Source organism: Phaeoacremonium minimum (genome assembly GCF_000392275.1).
Source record: "Phaeoacremonium minimum UCRPA7 unplaced genomic scaffold PA7_03_scaffold_620, whole genome shotgun sequence".
In the NCBI taxonomy this organism is placed as follows: Eukaryota; Fungi; Ascomycota; class Sordariomycetes; order Togniniales; family Togniniaceae; genus Phaeoacremonium; species Phaeoacremonium minimum.
The window spans coordinates 1-19,649 of record NW_006921522.1 but is presented as its reverse complement, the minus strand read 5'-3'; the positions used below and the strand labels follow the sequence as shown (position 1 = coordinate 19,649).

The window sequence follows — 19,649 nt, the reverse complement described above, 5'->3', positions numbered from 1 at the left end:
ATCGTACAGTCGCTGGATGGGCGAGCAGCTCCCAATGGGAGTGTAGATTGTTATAAAAATCTGTGACTGTGCGATGCCACATAAGATACGAAACTCCCACTCGAGGCTTAAAGATGCAGATGCAGTCTTTGCGCCGCCAAAGCCACGGGTCGGCTTCAATTTAATTATTTGCCCGAGTGCGACACAAAGGGTGCAAAGTGCCTGCCAGTGCTTTGTTTGTCACTTTTCATCGTAAACTCACTACATGACTTACGTCAAGAGGAGCAGAACCTTTGGAAGAACCATAAAATTATGGTTCAAAAAGGGGAGTATGAGAGTTATTCCTATCTACGTTCTATCTGTCACACAGACAACTAAGCAGAGTATGGGTCATGCTCGCTAACGCTAGCCTTGAAATGCTGAAAGGCACTTCATGATCGTCTAACATACTCATAAGTCGAAGCTATCACCCCAAAGAGCTGTTGTATTCGAAGAAGCATTCGTGGTAGAAATGATATCGAGTTGAGAGGCGTCTACATTAATTATCTATAAATTATCTACATTGTCACACAGCATCCCATCGGTGGCTCCCCGCAATCGCGGGACCCCGGTCAAGCTTCCCTGAATGACAGGGGTTTCAGTTGCCATGTGGACGATGGCGTGAACCAATCAGGCGCTAATGACGTTAACTCTATGTAGAGGCGGCGCTCGCCATGCAATGACCATCAAGGCAAACAGGGTAGAAGCATCGGCGCCTGGCAACAGTCCGTCCTCGACTTCCGCTTTTTGTTGATTATTCCTCTTCCACTCATAAAACACTCTTAGTTATATTTACCGCAAGGACTCTTTCCATTCGACATAACAGCTCAGCTTGCAGCGTGCCAATACTTGATCCAACGCTCGTCAACCTGCTGTTTCACCTAAACTGCATAAAATCAACTGGTTGGTCGAACTTTCTATCCAGGCTGCAGCCACTTATTGGACAAACGGCGTGCGACCATAAGTTGTCAAACATAAAATTATCACGACAACTTGCGGAGATTGCATTGCCTGTAAGCAATGAGTTGCCTCGTTCTGGATCATCAAAATCAAAACTCCTCAGAAAACGTCACTTGAACCACAACCACAACCATGCCAGCCGACTCGATTCTTAAGGAGGAAATCACAGCTAGAGAGAAGACCGGGTTCTGGTCGAGGGTCACACATCGCTTTCCATTCCTTCAGACAAAGAAAGGCATCGCCGTTCTAATCATCATGCTGTTGCTTATTATCGGTGGCGGTCTCGCTGGCTTAGCAGCCCTCCCACATGGTGCGCACGGCCAAAAGAGTGATAGCAATGATCGTATTACAAACGACACGTACTTCTACGGCCAGTCGCCACCATTCTATCCGTCTCCCAACATGACCGGAGTTGGTTCGTGGGCAGACTCGTTTAACAAGGCAAGGAGCCTCGTTGGCAAAATGACCCTGGATGAAAAAATTAGTCTGACGGTTGGTGTGCGTACGGACGATGGCTGCAGCGGAAATATCCCTGCCATTGATCGGCTGGACTTTCCCGGCCTCTGCCTCAGTGATGCCGGCAATGGGATCCGATCGACTGATTTCGTCAGCTCTTGGCCCAGTGGCATTCACGTCGGTGCAAGCTGGAATCGGGATCTTGCCAAAGAACGAGCCGTTGGCATGGGCAGCGAGTTTAGGAAGAAAGGTGTGAACGTTCTCCTTGGTCCTGTGGTTGGTCCTGCTGGACGTACCATAAAGTCAGGACGAATCTGGGAAGGTTTCTCGATCGACCCTTATCTCTCTGGTGCACTTGTCTACGACACTGTTATTGGGGTCCAGGACGTGGGAGTCATTACTAGCACGAAGCACTACATCGCCAACGAGCAAGAAACCAATCGGCAGCCGCAAAATGATGTGGAATCAGTTTCGTCTAACATTGATGATCAAACGATGCATGAGCTTTACCTGTGGCCTTTTGCGGATGCAGTTCGTGCAGGGAGTGCCAATATTATGTGCTCCTACAACAGAATCAACAATTCATACGGATGCGCCAATAGCTATACTCTGAACGGTATCTTGAAAACTGAACTCGGCTTCCAGGGATTCGTCGTGTCTGACTGGGATGCTCAGCACGCCGGTGTTGCAACAGCATTGGCTGGCCTCGACATGACTATGCCTACTGACAGAGGAGTCTGGGGGCCCAACCTGTCACTGGCTGTCACAAACGGGTCGGTTCCTGAATCTCGTGTAGATGACATGGCTATCAGAATCATTGCTTCGTGGTATCAGATGGGGCAAGACAAAGGTTTCCCATCACCTGGAATCGGCATGCCTGGAGACTTGACGAAACCTCATCGCATCGTCGATGCAAGAAATTCGACGTTCAAGTCCACCTTACTGAATGGAGCGATTGAGGGGCATGTTCTGGTCAAGAACGTTGATAAGGCTTTGCCTCTGAAAACACCAAAGATGCTCTCGATATTCGGCTATTCGGCTAAGGTCACTGACCAGAACGATGTAGGATTTGGTCTGGCACCTTGGATCCTCGGCGCGACATCTTCTAACTTCAGTGATCTGGTTGCGGGCTTCACCAATAGTGCTGAAGAGAACCATATCTACTCACCGATAGCTTACAATGGAACTCTCTTCTCCGGAGGTGGCTCTGGTGCAACGTCACAGTCGCTTGTCAGCTCTCCATTTGAGGCAATTACACAGCAGGCATACGAAGATGACACTGCCCTCTTCTGGGATTTTCGTCTAAGCGACCCAGCAGTCAATCCGGCTTCCGATGCATGCCTCGTGTTTGGGAACGCTTATGCCGCAGAAGGCTATGATCGGCCTTCCATACGTGACGATTTTACGGATGGTTTGATCAAGCACGTGGCGGATAGATGCAATAACACAATCGTCATTTTCCATAATGCGGGTGTTCGTTTGGTAGATGGCTTCATTGATCATCCTAACGTCACTGCTTTGATCTTCGCGCATCTACCCGGCCAGGACTCCGGCAGAGCGCTCGTGTCGCTGTTGTATGGCAAGTCAAATCCTTCAGGAAAGCTTCCATACACAGTTGCACGCAACGAGTCGGACTATGGGGACGTAGTAGATCCAGATCTGCCGGAAGGCATCTTCGAGCTGTTCCCCCAGTCCAACTTCACAGAGGGCATTTATGTTGATTACCGTCACTTTGATGTTAACAATATTACTCCACGATACGAGTTTGGTTTTGGGTTGTCATACACTACTTTCAACTATTCAAACATAACCATCAGCAAGGTGGATAATGCGACGACTGCAGAGTATCCCACTGGCGCCATTAGAGAAGGAGGCCAGGTAGATCTTTGGGACGTCCTGGCGAAGGTAACAGCCGAAGTGAAGAATACGGGCGATGTCGATGGTGCCGAAGTCGTGCAACTCTACGTTGGGATACCCGGTAACGCACCAGTGAGGCAACTGAGAGGGTTTGACAAGCCGTTCATCAACGCTACGAAAACGGCGACGGTGTCATTTGAGCTGACACGCCGGGATCTTAGCTTTTGGGACACGACAGCGCAGAAGTGGAAGCTGCAGCAAGGAAATTACACAGTGTCTGTTGGGTCAAGCAGTCGGGATCTGCCTCTGGTAGGGAAACTAGAGATATCATGAGGAATGCTGGACCCTTAATTTGCTTGGCATGTCTGAATCCGGGACAAAGGCGCCATCCCCAGCGGCAATGGTAAGAGCAATTTATGGTTGCTAATCCGTAAACGATTCATGTATACAGTTGCTTGAATTATGAGTTATGATGTTCACGATCGTTAGGCCCGTGGTCAGCCTGATATATGTTGCGGATGTGTCCAACTAAGCGCCGCTTTGATCAATTAGTATATCGGTCTCTTTGCAGACAACTTTCTAGCGAGGGCGTACTTACATGCCATTGTACGCCCTTGAGTTGTGGCATTTGGTGCTACAACAGCCGCCAAGACGCCAAAGGGCCACATTCTGGGGTAGAATCGCGGCGCAAATACAAGGGATGGCTTAGCTTCACCGCGTGATCCGAGACACATTTCATCATATCGCGATGATCAAAACACGCGCTTTTACAGCGCGGCACTTGTCTCAAGCCTAACATGACACTTAACCGGGCAAACGGTGGATTCGAAACATTCTGCTGTCAATAGAGAGTTTGGGTGATCACTCTCGGCGTTGCAGAATGTTGTTTATCTAATTTACGGAAATGGAAACGCGACTCATTGAACTGAAGCTTTTCTCTTTCCCTGAGATCCTCGCTTACACTGCTGCACCGTGCCTTCTTCGTTTCTTGGACTACGAACACAAGAGCGACTCGTCCTAATATCATGCACTCATTAAACAAGAGTATCTTCTGTGGGACCTTCGCTTTTGCCATACTCGCCTAGGTTCTGGTAACCGCGCGTGAACCTGCCTTCCTTTCGCTAGCTCTTCACTTTTGTCGAGCAAACAAGTCATTGTACAACAGCAGCGCCGTCATAACATCGGCAGTTTCCACATGCCTTTGATCATCATACTTCTCACTTTGCTCAAATTGTAACTACTGCTACCGACGCCATCTTCGCGACCTGAGACACAACCTTCTCTGTCTCTAAATCAGCATCCTAGAACTTCATCATGAAGGCGACAACAGTTGCCGTCCTCCTGACGCCGCTTGTCTCTGGTCTGGCGAACCGTGAAAGCGACTCAGAGTCAGATTCGTACCGATTCCACCTAGATTTCGATGAGACCACTTCGACTATACCCGAGGAAGAATCCAGGCACTCTCGGCCATCATCCGAGCTATTCGAACTCAGTGCTGCTCGACAGACTCTCCACGATGCGTTGGGCGGCACCTGTTTCCTAGATGACGAAACACATGAGTTTCTGTGTTCGGACGCCGTCGACCTACCCCAAACAGCCTGGGCCTTCACAGGCACCTCGGGAGGCCGGCGATTCTTGACCGCGGACGGAGAGGATGCGTGGGTAGTTTGTGATGTTCTGCAGGAGGATGAGGACAGCCCTCGGGTCTTCTCAGGCATCCAAGAAGACCATGACGGCTGCTTCGAGGGCAGGTTATGGCTCAACGATTACATCGCTCCGTCTCAGAGTCTTGGGGAGTATAACCTGGACCTTCGACTAATAGAGCCCGATCCTCTTCCTACAGAGGACGAATCACCCATACGGGCGCGGCAAACCGGGACTCCCACACCCACCTGCAACGTGTCTCCGTCGCTTCCTTCCTTAGCTCCGCTGTATGTTTACACTGGACCGGCGAACCAAAGCATTTACAACGCAGACCCCCAGAATGTGGCCGTGATCAACCAGGCGAACAGCACGCTGTTCGGCTTCTCGATAGGCACCGACTTCCCAGCGAGTGATAACCTGTCGCACACTTGTGCGCTGCAATTCCGCTTCCCGTACTGCTCGGAACTACAGGCTGGATACCCGTGCTATATCTATAGCGGCATGGAGCAGGAAATGACCGCCAACTCTGGCGTATATTGGCGTCGGATCCAGAATAGTGTAGGTGACGGCCTTGACATTGCTGGACAAGCATGCTGACGGACCTCTCAGGGCAACATGAGCAACTATCAGGAGATAGGCTTCTCACAGCCCTTCCCTGGTGACAACTTGACCGTTGCGACGTTTGAATGTGGAGGCGGCGCGAGTGCAATCGGAGACGTGCTGTGGCTGGCGGAGAGCTGGTACGGCTTCGCATTGCAGTTTCTCCAAGCTGGTAAGTCTCTCATTTCTCTGACAAGCCTTCCTGAGCGCGTATCTGATATTCCAGAAGGTGGTCCAACTCCTTACACTGATGGCATTGGTGTATGGGTAGTTGCGTGCGAGTGAGGCGTGAGATGAGATATTGGAGATTGTCCTGGCTAGATGCGTTTGGAAACAGATGCCACACTTACCTTAGTTCACCTATAGCAACAACTCTCTATCGAATGGTAGTCATTCGTGACCGCAAGATCGGTAAGAAGAGGCTCTAGGATATATAGTAATAAGACCATTGCAAAGAGCAGCTTGGAGCTATTTAAAGTCGTACTTCTGCCCGCAACTGTGCCCTTGGGTCACTTGGTAGGTAATGCAATCCTGTGTAATTTTTGTAGGACTCTCTTGCAGTAGATTGCGTTCTTGCCTGGAGCTCAAGGTGTTGCGATGCATAAAGAACAGGGTCAAGAGACACAGGGGAGTTCCTGGTTGGTGTGGCCCGAAGAGAAGCGGCCGTCGAAACAACGGAGCAGGCGGCGTCATTCCCGCGACTTTGGGGGGCACTCTTCAGCATGAGGTCACCTACCCCTGCAGGGACTTTTCTGGGGGGTATGCCTTGGGAGCCAGACACGTGAATTTGGCTTAAAGAGGTACTATGCAATACAGAACACTGCACACTGCACAGCGCGTGGTCGCGTCCTCATCCCTCCCGCCAAATTTGTTGACACCAGACCCTTCAGATCCACTTCCTCCACCTGCATCACTCAACGACATCGATACCGGAAATCACGAGATAGCACTTCAGAATAAGGCGGCCACAGTCTGCGACTTCAAACACGACATTTTTGAGGCCTGCGGCCCGGTCATCAGCCCTCGTCGCTATCCTCACGCTGCCCGCAGCCTATCGTCAAAAGTATCCTCGGCACGGCCACCTGGAGATTGCCTTCTGTCGCAGGGCAGAAGGTTCATTCACGACAACGAAACAGCCAAACTGAGCCACGCGAGTCGCTTGTTGCCTTTCCACTGGAAACTGAGACTGGTAGAATGAGCTTGGATATTCGCAGAAGCTGCTGGGATCATATGCTGGGACTCGTTGGTGGAATATACTAGACCCTCAGCCGTCTGATCTCGCGGGCTTGCAGCTGTAGTCTGACGGGCCGTGAAGGGACACGAGGCTGGCGGCACCACGGGCGAGGCCCTACTGGGAATATCTATAGTATCTGAAGCAGCTCGTCTGCAGCACAATCATCATGGCTCCGGGGGCAGCTCCCGCCGGAGGCGGCGGCAACATCAAGGTCGTGGTTCGTGTCCGGCCGTTCAACGGACGAGGTAAGCCGCGCATGCCCTTCACCGTGTCGCATCTCTCTTGCGAATCATACCTGACGAGTCTGGTGAACAGAAATCGACCGAGGCGCAAAATGTATCGTCGAAATGCGTGACAACCAGACCGTCCTAACTCCGCCACCCGATGCGGTCGAGCGTGGTGGAGGCAAGGGCGGGAAAGATCATGGCCAGAAGGTTTTCGCATTTGACAGATCGTACTGGTCCTTCAACAAGGATGATTCAAATTACGCCGGCCAGTCCAATCTGCACGACGACCTCGGAAAGCCGCTCCTGGACAATGCCTTCCAGGGTTACAACAACTGTATCTTCGCCTACGGCCAGACTGGTTCTGGAAAGTCTTACTCTATGATGGGATATGGGAAAGAGCATGGTATCATTCCGAACATTTGTCAGGATATGTTTATGCGCATCCAAGCTCTGCAGCAAGCAGACCCGAACTCCAAGTGCACGGTCGAGGTATCATATCTCGAAATTTACAATGAGCGCGTCCGCGATCTTCTTAATCCATCAACAAAAGGAAACCTCAAGGTCCGAGAACATCCCTCTACTGGTCCTTATGTCGAAGATCTTGCAAAGTTGGTCGTTGGCAGCTTCCAGGAGATTGAGCACCTCATGGACGAGGGTAACAAGGCGAGAACAGTTGCAGCCACGAACATGAACGAGACGTCCAGTCGAAGTCATGCAGTCTTCACGCTCATGCTTACACAAAAGAAATTTGATGTTGAGACCAAGATGGAGATGGAGAAGGTGGCCAAGATTAGTCTGGTGGATTTGGCTGGTTCCGAAAGAGCTACATCTACCGGTGCCACTGGAGCGCGGTTGAAGGAAGGTGCTGAGATCAATCGATCGCTGTCTACCTTAGGTCGTGTTATTGCGGCGCTCGCTGATCTCTCCACGGGGAAGAAGAAGAAAGGCGCACATGCCCAAGTGCCTTACAGAGACAGTGTTCTGACATGGCTTCTCAAAGACTCGCTAGGAGGAAACAGTATGACAGCTATGATTGCTGCTATCAGTCCAGCTGATATCAACTATGACGAGACTCTTAGCACGCTTCGATATGCTGATTCTGCAAAGAGAATCAAGAACCACGCCGTGATCAACGAGGACGCCAATGCTCGCATGATCAGAGAACTGAAAGAGGAACTGGCGCTTCTACGAAGCAAAATGGGAGGCGGAGGCGGAGCGGCTGGCATCGCAGTACCACCCGAGGAGGTGTATGCCGAAGGAACACCCCTTGAACAACAGATTGTTAGCATTACACAGGCCGACGGAACGGTCAAGAAAGTTTCCAAGGCTGAGATTGCTGAGCAATTGAATCAAAGTGAGAAGCTGCTGCAGGACCTAAACCAAACCTGGGAGCAGAAGTTGCAAAAGACCGAAGAGATCCACAAAGAGCGAGAAGCTGCTCTGGAAGAACTTGGTATCAGCATAGAGAAGGGATTCATCGGATTAAGTACGCCTAAGAAGATGCCGCACTTGGTCAACCTGTCCGATGATCCTCTTCTCGCCGAATGTCTAGTTTACAATTTAAAGCCAGGGACAACGACAGTTGGCAATGTGGAGTCAAATGCAGATCACCAAGCAAACATTCGGCTGAATGGCTCTCGAATATTACATGAGCATTGTTCTTTCGAGAATGCTGCGGATGGAACTGTTACATTGATTCCAATGGAAGGCGCCGCAGTCATGGTTAATGGCAAGCGAGTCACCGAACCAAAGCAGCTGCATTCGGGATACCGCGTTATCTTAGGAGACTTCCACATTTTCAGATTCAATCACCCTCTGGAAGCCAAAGCAGAACGCGCAGAGCACAGTCAGAGCCTTCTACGGCAGTCTATTACCGTCAGTCAACTTCAGGGTCTCGAGCGAACATCGCCTTCTCATAGCCCGCGACCTGGTGGTCATGAACGCTCGTGGAGCAAAGCAGGCTCTGAGATTGGTGAGAGTCGGCCAGACTCTCCAGCTCCATTTCAGAGAAGCGGTCGGGATTCAGACTGGTCATTTGCTCGGCGAGAGGCGGCCGGAGCTATTCTTGGAACAGATCAAAACTTCACGAGCCTTACAGATGAAGAACTGAATGCTTTGTTTGAGGAAGTCCAGCGCGCTCGCGCAGAGCGTGTCATGGAGAGAGGAGACGAAGACATGGAATCCATGGCATCTTATCCTATCCGAGAAAAGTACCTCTCAACAGGAACTATCGATAATTTCTCGTTAGACACAGCGCTCACAATGCCCTCGACGCCGAAACAAGGAGAGGCTGATGACTCCTTGCGCGAAGCTCGCGAAGAGATGCAGTCTCAGCTCGATAAGCAGAAAGAGCAGTTCCAAGATCAGCTAAAGAGTGCTGAAGCTGCGAATGTCGAAGTTGAGGAAATTAAGAAAGAGAAGGTTCGCATGGAAGAGACGTTGAAACAGTTGAAGCAAGATATGCAGAAGCAGCTGGATGTCCAAAGAAAGGAGTATGAAGCAAAGATCGAGAAACTCGATCCGTTGAAAAGACCCAAAGCCAAGCCGAAGCTCTCTGAAGAGGAGATCGAGATAGCGAAGAAAGTTGTCAAACATTGGAGAAGCCGGAAATACGTCCGCATGGCCGAGGCCGTACTTCAGCACGCTGCCACCCTAAAGGAAGCGCAGGTCATGAGCCATGAGTTGGATGAACATGTTGTCTTCCAGTTCTGTGTTGTGGACGCCGGGCATACTCTATGCTCCTCATACGACATGGTCCTAAATGGGCTATCCGGTGAGGGGGATGACATCGCTCTCGAGCAAGCGCAAAAGCCTTGTATTGGCGTCCGTGTCGTCGATTACAAGCACAATGTTGCCCACCTATGGAGCTTGCAAAAGCTGCATGACCGTGTGAGGCAGATGCGTCAAATGCATCAGTATCTCGATCAGCCAGAGTATGCCCAACATCTCAGCCTGGACAACCCATTCATTGAGACTTGCATGCCTCAGTACACGCTGGTGGGAGAAGCTGATGTGCCGCTCAAAGCTGTCTTTGAGAGTCGTGTTCAGGATTTCCATCTGGATGTTTTGTCCCCCCATACCTCACAAACAATTGGCATCATTAAGCTTGCCTTGGAGCCTTCGAGCGCACGAGCACCTACCAATACCCTCAAGTTCAATGTTGTCATGCATGAAATGGTGGGCTTTCCGGAGCGAGAAGGCACAGAAGTGCATGCTCAGATCTTCATCCCAGGCGTTTCTGAGGAAGACGGGGTTACGACCACACAAATGATCAAAGACTTCGATGAAGAGCCGATAAGATTTGAAAGCGTTCATAGCATGAGCGTTCCTCTCTTCAGCCCTCCAGATGTCACGCTTCGCGTGGCTATTTTTGCAAAGGTGACTTCAATGCACCTTGACAAGCTCCTAAGCTGGGATGATATGAGGGATGGTGTGCCACTGTCCAGAAGTCGGCCCAAGTCCGCTCGTATTGCAGAGTCTCACTTCTACACCGAGGAGAAGCATGACTTGCTGGCTCGCATCCAGATCCTGGAGCTCAACGAAGCTGGCGAGTACGCTCCTGTTGAAGTCACCCAGACTAGCGAACTTGATAGTGGTACGTTTCAGCTGCATCAAGGTTTGCAAAGGCGGATTGCAATCAACCTGTCACACAGTTCGGGCGATGCTTTACCTTGGGATGATGTGACATCTATGAGAGTTGGGAAAATCCAGCTCCTTGATGCCGCAGGCAAGACACCAGACTTGGGATCTCCTTCTCCATACATCCCCTTAAAACTATCTTCGAAGCCAGTGTTCCGACAAAACGCCAACGGCACGAGAAGTATAACGATAAGCGCGCAGTGGGACTCTAGCTTACACGATTCATTACTCCTCGATCGGACGACAGCTGAGAAGTATCGTGTTCAGATGGCGATTGCCTGGGACGTGAGCTCTGAGAAGCTCGCCGAGCCAATGAAGTTCTCCATGAATGCCTGCTTGCAGATTTTGTCAAGATCATTTGTAAGACAGACATCTATGTTCTCGTCTCTGTGGCAGAACATTCGGTTCGTTCACTCCTCGACTGCCATCTTCACTCTGAAGATGAAGCCAGCTCCCATCAAGAAAGTAGGCGACTTATGGAGAATGAACAGCCAGCATGATTACGTTAAGGGCGAGGAATACCTGACTGCTTGGACTCCACGAGGGGTATCTCTTGTAAGTGATTACATCAATTCCAAGAAGAAAAGAAGACGAATTGCGGAGATCGGTGCAATTCAAAACCTGCTCAAGAGGGTTGGCATGCCGGAGCCCAGAAACAAGGTGGATGACAACGATGATCAATCGGACTCTGACATCCCGCGGCCCAAGTCTCGTGCAGACGACGTGGATTCGATTGACGAGCTTCTCCAAGATACCCCTGATGCGTCACAGCTCCTGTCAACAGAAGAAGGAGATGGAGAGGAGCCAGAACAAACGGAAGAGAGCCAACAGCCAAAGGCGGAGCAGTCATCAGAGCCACAATTTACAGACCATGAAGCCGATGTCCTACAACGCTGCATCAAACTCTGGATGAGGTACCCAGACCCACTTGCAAACATTCTAGGGCCTAATAATACAGACCCTCCAGCCAATGGAATAACTCCAGAATCGCCGGCACCACCGGACTTGATCACGACCATAATCCGTGTTCCCAAGAACCCTACAGTGCTGAAGGGTGGTTACCTGCTTGTTCCTAGCAGCGATTCAACACGATGGGTCAAGCGGTTTGTGGAGCTTCGCAGACCATACCTCCATATTCACAATAGTTCCGACGGAGAGGAAATAGCCATAGTCAGCTTGCGCAACTCCAGGGTTGACAGTCAGCCTGGTATCCTGGGCCTGTTGAATGGAGGTGATTATGACCACCACTCCGACGGAGATGGACATCACGGAGATGGACATCAAAATGGTGAAGGCAGCGACTTTACTCCTAGTCATCGAAGAACCTCATCGGGAAGAGTGATATCAACTATCTGGACTGGCACTGGAGGCACGACCAATGGCAAGGCCGGCCAAGGACTTGCTAAGCTCAGTGACAGGCTACAAGCAGGCGTTTTCGCTGTCTACGGGACGGACAACACATGGCTATTCGCAGCACGCAGTGAGCGCGAGAAGCTAGACTGGATCTTCCGCATCGACCAGAGCTATTTCTCCTCGAGTGGAGAGGGAAGTGGCGCGGCGAGCCCCTATCCGGGAACTTATCCGCGAGATGATAATGATTTTGCGAATGGCGCAGACTAAGCACACTACGGTCTTGCGTTCATTGACGAGACGACGATCGACGGACTTTTTTCGTTTTTCGCTTTTGCATATGGTCTATACCAGCTGATGACGAGCAGCACCCATCTCCTTTGTTTGTCAAGTGTACTACAATATGCTGTATTAAGCTTATACCCCCCTGCAGTGTGTTTCCAAGAGCGAAACAAGCAGAGCTGCCAAGAACAGACGATTAGATTGAGGATGAATCTCTTTTCGCGATTAACGCTGAGATCTTGGTTCATTAGAGGGCGCTTGGGCTTGCTGATTATCTTGGATGACACTAGGTCGGCAATTTGGATTATGCTGTACGATAATTAGCCAATGACAAGACTATTGGAAGATGCAACATCCCATCTAGATCGGTGAAGGTCGCTTGGTGATTCCACACTCGAGAGAACCCGACTACGAAGCTCCCCCTACAGCTTAGTAGTCAGGCTGAGCAGCCTTGTCTCAACCAAGTTCGTAGCCTACGGCCCATCCGTTCACATCCATCTCTAAGTGGAAACACTGGCTTTGCCGGGCTGGGCTGAAAAGTCTGCCTATGCCGAGGAAGACACCGAAAATGCTTCCATGGCCGTTCGCGAGCCAATCACGGAGATGACGGCCTACCTGTCAAATGTCAGGATGCTATGCTGTCAGCACTATGTGCCGGGCTGCGCCTCTCCCACAACGCCGGAACGCCACGGTCTGTCAGCGAGGGTTATACCAAGATAGTATCAATTACTCTGATGCCACGCTTAAGGCTCAGGCTCCAGCTTTTACGTGTAGGCTATCATTGCAATTGTCATAAGCTCGGCCTCGACATTTCTTTGGACTCTTGGCAATTATGCTGCTGACCCAAGCGGCTGCCGTGGCGCGGGACTCGAAAATCTGGGGTTCAACAGACCATGTCATGAGCTGCACCCTCATTCGTGGATTTGCGCCGTGGCGTGACTAAGAAAAGAAGCACAGGATCATATGGTTCGTGAACTCAGAAGCCAAGAAGACTCGAGAATTACCTTCTTCTGGGGTATCGTAGTTGCGATGCTTGAACATCTCGGCTGCGAGCTGGCGACATTCAACACTAACTTGTCAGCGTTTTTACACAATAGCCTTGTCGAGATATCATATTGCCAAGACGTTGGATTACACGCCGGAATCACAAAACAAGCAGAGGAAGTATTGGGGTAGCTCAAAGACACTCTTCTGGGTAATGTGTGGCGGAGCCTTCAGCCTTAACGGCATTCTCGGGTACCTGGTCATATTCGGGGTCAACACGAGATCTGACTGCCGATCAAGAACCATCATCACGGATGGGCTTCCGGAACTTGGAATGCAACGTTTCGAACAGGCTCCCTCTTTGCAGCCAGGAATCACGCCGCCTCTGCCGGTAGCTTTTCCCATAGAGGGTGTATGGCGCTCTCTGTGGCTGCATAGATGCAGCTGGTCAGATGTCTAAATTACTTGCTTGCTATTTTGATGCAGCCGTATTGAGTGTGTGCTGCGGCTGTCAGTAATCGCCATTGCCTCATGCAAGAGTCAACCTGCGCACGCGGTGAGAACGCCGAGAACATGCTCCTCGCAAACTTCGTATTGATGACGGATCATGAGCTTGAGCATATTTCTATATAAGAGAAGCTTCTTGCCCTAGGGATAGTTTCTTATTTTCATCATTATACCAAATACCTCAGCAACATCCTCAGTATCTCACTTTCAATTTTTTCTTTCATATCTCTTCAGACAATCTAGTCTTTTCAAATATCACTATCAAGATGCAGTTCACTACCATCGTTCTTTCTGTCCTCTCGGCTGCCGCCGCCGTCTCTGCCGCCCCTGCACAGCAACAGAAGCGTGCCTGCGAAGTGAAGTACCCCAATGCTCTTGGGTTTCCTATCAACTTCCATATCTCCAAGGACGCCACAAGCAATGTCCCGAACGACATCTCATTCACCATCCCGGCCAATGCACGCGGTCCATGTAGCTTGGTATACCAGTTCCCCGTTGGTACACCCATCACTACTACTGGCAACCCAGCGCTCAATATCAAGGCGCTCGATGGTCCTGCTACCGGCTCAATCGTCGGCACAGCAACATTTGTGGCAGACGGCCAGCTACACACAATCAACAGCTTCGCATGCCGCACTACTATGGGCTTTGAGCTAAGCATCGCTGGCGAGGCTGGCTCTGTCAACTTCTCCGAGGTCCAGGGTACTGGGCTTTGGATGACCTACAACTGTTAAGCAGCCATTTGTCAACTTTCCTTTGGTTGTACATATAAACGGTGCATTTGCATAGGAATGGAGTTCATGGCGTGGCTTTTGCATTCGCATCAACGGATGGGCATAACCACATCGGATCCAGGTAGCATCGGTTGGAAGGGTGAATAAGGGGGCACTGCATGGCATCGGTGTTTAGCATTGCTTCGGTGTCTTTCCAGGTCAGGTATCATTCGAGTATGCATAGATTGCAGACTTCCGTATATATATAATCAACAAAAATACACTCCTTTAAACAAGTTCACGCACCGTTAAGCTTTCGTTGTTTAAGATTACTGCGTTAACATAAGTATTGACCCAGATGCTTGAGCTGTTCGTATAGCTGACAAGATTTTCATTACATGTATCTAGACCCGAGTCATTAATGATTGATGCTAGAGTGTCTCGGTTCGATACTATCTTGACTTCGGGACAATGATTCCTTCCCTCATGCCCGCTGCCGTACTTCATACAACTAATGTACCTCGTCATTCCACGCTAATGTAGATTTGTAAGTTGTCTTCCTGCAGGTTGTATATCCGGAATGTTCGGACTACCAGCTGACTGTAAATGTTTTGCTATTGTATCACAAGGATTACTGAGCCCTTTTGTATTCGGACTAAGGACGTTATTTCCTTTCATCTTACCAAGATCTCCCATACTGCGAATCGTCCTACCGCCACTGGCCATTTGGTGCCCACCCTTGAGGCTGAAGGTCTCCAGGAGGCAAATATGTTGTCGTCGTTGCCGAGGGGGGGCTGAGAGCCGAGTTCGACATGTATGCGTAGTGGTTCATGTTCGCAGCCACAGGCAACTCGGCATCTGCCATGCGGCCAGCAGATAACTCGACTGTCGGTTGCTGAAATTTGAATGGGCTCGATGGTTGGGTAGGAACACTACTCGTGACTACAGCAGTCGTGCTGCTAATACTGCTCCTGTTGCTGGGCTTCCGTCGTGATCTGCGCATCATGAAAAGCCCGGCCGCCAAAGTTGCAATACCGATAATTCCAAAGGCAATGCCAACTCCAATACCTGCTCTTGCTCCGGCGCTGAGGTTTGGACTGCTCGCGGAGTTTGACGCGCAGCTTGATGTGGGTGTTGATCCTTGCGTTGATACGACGGAACCGCTGCCCGTAACGGTTCCGGTTTGGCTGGCGAAGACCCATCCGTTGACCTGAATCGCTGCCACGGTGGTCGCCGAATCGAAAGTTAGGGTTGACTCCTGCCAATTTTGCGCCTCGTCCCGAATGATATAACTTATGACCTTTCCTGCATCAACTTTGCTGTAACACTCTCCAGTCGACCCCCTATCGAGGAAATCGGCGAATATATAACCGCTGCGTCGTGTCAGTACAGTCCCTTGAGTGCGGTGGTAGTCGTGAAAGACCAGCTCCAAATTTCAAGAGTTTTACCTTGGGCAGCAAGCGACGAATGTACTCGACTCGTCCTGTTTTGATGTTGATGCCGTGTAGTAGGCGTCCGGGCAAGTGATTGGCCCTAGGCTAACAACTGTTGAAGGGTTTGGGCCAAGACGATCTTGATCCCACCACGTCGTAACGGGTCTCGGCAGACACCCGTAGTCAGAATAACTGATGCCATATCCTGGATCCCATGCTGCTATTGTGCTTTCGACATACGACCAGTATCTCTCTGAACAGCCCGGCTTTTGTGGATATGCTGTTGTTATCGGAATCCAGCTTGTGACAATCCCATCTGTTGTCTCTGGAAGTCTATTCATTATTTGTCGCTTGTTTCGCAAATCATTGATGCCAGCATCAGTTGGGATTGAAGTATCATTGTAAGGATCGCCGGTAGCTAGCTTATATGGATTGCGCTTCTGCGGCAAATCGTGGGTTGCCTTAAGCGGCTCGCATCACCGTCAGCCTCGGACTCAGATACGTCTTTCAGCCCCCCAGTAGGAGCGATAAAGTTACACAATCCACGAGATCCTACCCATTAAAGCCACTGATCCCTCTTCTTTGAACACATCAATCCCGATTTACGCACACATGCAACCAATGACCGGTCGCAACGAGGTTTGGCGGCTATGTGACATGTGGAATTAATGCTATACATACATAGCAATGCCGATAAAGATTTCGGGATCCTTTGACCCAGATCTCGTCCGTTTAATGATTATTCATGCAGCTAAATGTCTTTCTTGGTACACAATCGAGCGCAATAATTGGACAGGCTGCCATATTTGAAAATACGGAAGACGGTTCTTATTTCTGGAAGGCCATCACGGCATATCTGAAACTGCCGTTGGCGTACCCTCTCCGCATTGCGCGGAAAGCTTGGAGAAATGCGATGCCGTCTCTGCCTTGGCTCAAAGCAAACGCCCACAGTGATGGATTTTGAACAAGCGACCATGATATGTCCCTATGGCATCCTGTTAAATCAAGGCATGCAGCTGAGGCCTGGTTCAGACTTACCAAGTTTTGCTCACATCCCGGCTAATGTCTTTCGGACCGCCATATATTTCCAGCCCGGCTGCCGCAGCAAACTTTGTATAATCTGATTGGGTGCAGAGCGGAGGTAGAAGCATACCGTCTAGATAAAGTGTTAGATTGCTCGTGCTATACACAGCTGATCCAAGGCACCAAATTGCACTGTAGGAGCTCACCTTCTATGGGCTTGATGTCATTATCAAAATCCGATTGAGCTAGATCTTCATTCTTGAACCAGTCCGCCAGTGCAAGCCTGCCGCCTTTTCTCAAGACCTTCTGCGCGTTTTCGAAGAACAATGCCTTGTTGGGAAAGTGGCTCAGTGCCTCACAGATCCAGACCGCATCGAACGATTCTGCCTGCGCGGCAAAAACATCGCCCATCTTCTCGGCATCGAGCTCGATGAACTTGACCTTGCCTTTGCCGAGCTTGTAGAAGCCATCAGCATCAGCGACCAGCTCTACGTCCGGCTGCTCCTTGGCTGCGTCGGCCTTGGTCAGGCGAGTTGCCATCTCCACCTGCTTCGAGGAGATGGTGATGCCTGTCACGGTGCAGCCTAGGGTCGAGGCGAGATACCTCGAGGTGCCACCGATTCCACAGCCCACATCGAGAACTTTGCTGCCCTCGCCAATCTTGGAAGTGTCGAGGAGCAGCTGTATGAGGTTGATCTGGGCAACTTCTTTTGTCTCCTTTGCCTTTGAATCTTCTGTAGGCCAATACCCATGGTGGATGTGCGTACCCCTTCGTGAAGACACAGGGAGAGTTAGTATATCCAGACCATGAAATATTCAGCCATTGTGAAGCCTCGTAGGACTTGTAAATGGTTTGGTAGGCCGAACCTACCATAGGCTCAAGTAATACTCGCTCGCAAGGTCATAATGTAGCTTTATCCTGTCCTTGAGAGCTGCCATTGTCGTGTGGGCAAGGCCCATGGGGGTGTCATATTCCTTGCTGAGATCAGTAGTCTCATCGACAGCAGCTGCCATGTTTGCGGATGATGAGAGAGCTGCAAGACTCAAGTTGCCAAAGAACCGACAAGAGCGATAGCCGTGGTTTCTGCCAATTACACCAAACACCGACGCACTCTGCTATTATGAAGCGATCTTTAAGTGTGTGGCTGAGAAATTGACTTCGCCTTGGCTCTGGCGATATCGTTAGAGCGGCTCACACCTGAAACACCGAGACGGCAGGCGGTGAGATCATTGCACCGGCAGGTACATCATCGTTCTCTGCCCGCCCAAAGCGGTAAGAAACGGAAACGGTGGGAGAGCGGGGCTCGGAGGCCATGCGACGGGGACTGCCGGCCGGAGGTAGCTCTAAGTTTAACGGCAGCCGGACGACGGAGGACAGTCGGACCACCCAACCTGATGAATTGATTTTCTTTATTAACCTTAATTTAAGGCTTTACTCTATTGTTGTGGAAAGCACAGTGACAATTGCTGGAACCAGAACGTGGTTGGTTAGGATTCTTGTTTGGAGGCCTGTGCTTCAGCGGTCGTGGCTTATGTCATTTACATGTCTCAAAACAGTACACCATCCCGATTGTTCAAGGCTCAAAACACCAAAAGTCCACCAATCTAGCAGAGTCCCGGATGACCCGCGATAATTGGAAAAACGCACAGCTGTATGTCTCATAACTGTGACTGTAAAGGATGGCCATTGCCAGTTGGACTACCACTTGACCGGCAGTTGTCGCAAGCCTGGCCCACCGAACAGATATGGCTGCATGGCCAGTTGCCGATTTGCCGTCTTAGTACTCGCTCTAGCGAGTCTAGCAGGCGGCGATAGAAGCCAGGCTACCCACGAACAGCTCACTATCGAACGGGGCTTGGAGTCCTTGTGTGTCTTATCACCAGCCTGCAGGTAGCTTGCGTTGGACGGGAAGAAACCGGAAATTCGGAGGCAGCGATTCCAGCATGGGCGGTGCATGCGGCGTGGAATCTGTTGGGCCAATCGAGTCGGCTGGAATCAGCACCCCCCGGCCATCTTGAGAGGCACTCGAGCGCTGGAAGGTGCTGGAGAGTGCCGGTGGTGAGGGGGGTGATCCTGTGCGGAATTCGGCATGGTGCCATCGCTAAGCGAATCTCTTGCTGTGGGAGTGACGCTATTCCCTGACTCCTAAGCTTCCCCAGTCGATTCACAGGCCCGGTTTGATACCGTGATTCACAGGCTGGGCAGCAATCCGGGCCACTCATGAGAGCTGCAAGTCTCAGAAACAGGGACTGCTATTTGCCATCGCCACGGCTCCCGTCATAGCCGTCATAGGGTGTCTTTCGGGTGCCCTTGGGGTGTCGGTGTCCTTCCTTTGGAGCCAGCCCTCCACGTAATGTGCACTCCAGCAGCCTGCAGCAAGAGCAAGCACTGGCAGGCTGTACTCCTTACGGCTCGGGCGAAGAGAGCAGCACTAACGCCGTCGTGGTCAGCAATGGCAAGGCAATGGGGAACGGAGGAGAGGTGCGTGATATGCACGATGCAGAGCTTCAGATGCAGGTGACGAAAACCAGACCAGCACTTATTAAACGGCAGGAACCCCCCTCACGCACCCGTGGCCCAAAATGCCTCTTCTCTAGGATCTCAGTGATACCATACCATACCATACCATACAATTACAATACAATCCATACATACATTTCCCCTTCCTCTAGCTGCATTGCTTGCATGCTACCTACTGCACTGCGCTGCGCTGCGCTGCAC

General features: G+C 50.8%; 4 protein-coding genes across 4 annotated transcripts; 3 read left to right on the top strand and 1 right to left on the bottom strand.

The window, feature by feature from the left end:
• Nucleotides 1–1,380: 1,380 nt before the first annotated feature.
• Nucleotides 1,381–3,624, top strand: UCRPA7_8915 (putative glycoside hydrolase family 3 protein; the record flags this gene model as incomplete). Its single annotated transcript, XM_007921427.1, has 1 exon — nt 1,381–3,624. One exon carries the CDS (start codon nt 1,381–1,383, stop codon nt 3,622–3,624), a length of 2,244 nt encoding a protein of 747 aa, XP_007919618.1.
• A 3,311-nt stretch (nt 3,625–6,935) lies between these two features.
• Nucleotides 6,936–12,255, top strand: UCRPA7_8914 (putative kinesin-ii 85 kda subunit protein; the record flags this gene model as incomplete). The annotated part of the gene is made up of 3 exons (XM_007921428.1): nt 6,936–7,014; nt 7,085–10,591; nt 10,883–12,255. 3 exons carry the CDS (start codon nt 6,936–6,938, stop codon nt 12,253–12,255), a joined length of 4,959 nt encoding a protein of 1,652 aa, XP_007919619.1.
• Nucleotides 12,256–14,024: 1,769 nt separating this feature from the next.
• On the top strand, nt 14,025–14,492 carry UCRPA7_8913 (hypothetical protein; the record flags this gene model as incomplete). The annotated part of the gene is made up of 1 exon (XM_007921423.1): nt 14,025–14,492. One exon carries the CDS (start codon nt 14,025–14,027, stop codon nt 14,490–14,492), a length of 468 nt encoding a protein of 155 aa, XP_007919614.1.
• A 2,240-nt stretch (nt 14,493–16,732) lies between these two features.
• UCRPA7_8912 (putative gamma-tocopherol methyltransferase protein) lies at nt 16,733–17,941 on the bottom strand (the record flags this gene model as incomplete). Its single annotated transcript, XM_007921425.1, has 4 exons — nt 16,733–16,889; nt 16,943–17,060; nt 17,134–17,696; nt 17,799–17,941. The coding sequence occupies 4 exons, from the start codon at nt 17,939–17,941 to the stop codon at nt 16,733–16,735; spliced, it is 981 nt and encodes a 326-aa protein (XP_007919616.1).
• Between the last annotated feature and the right edge of the window lie 1,708 nt (nt 17,942–19,649).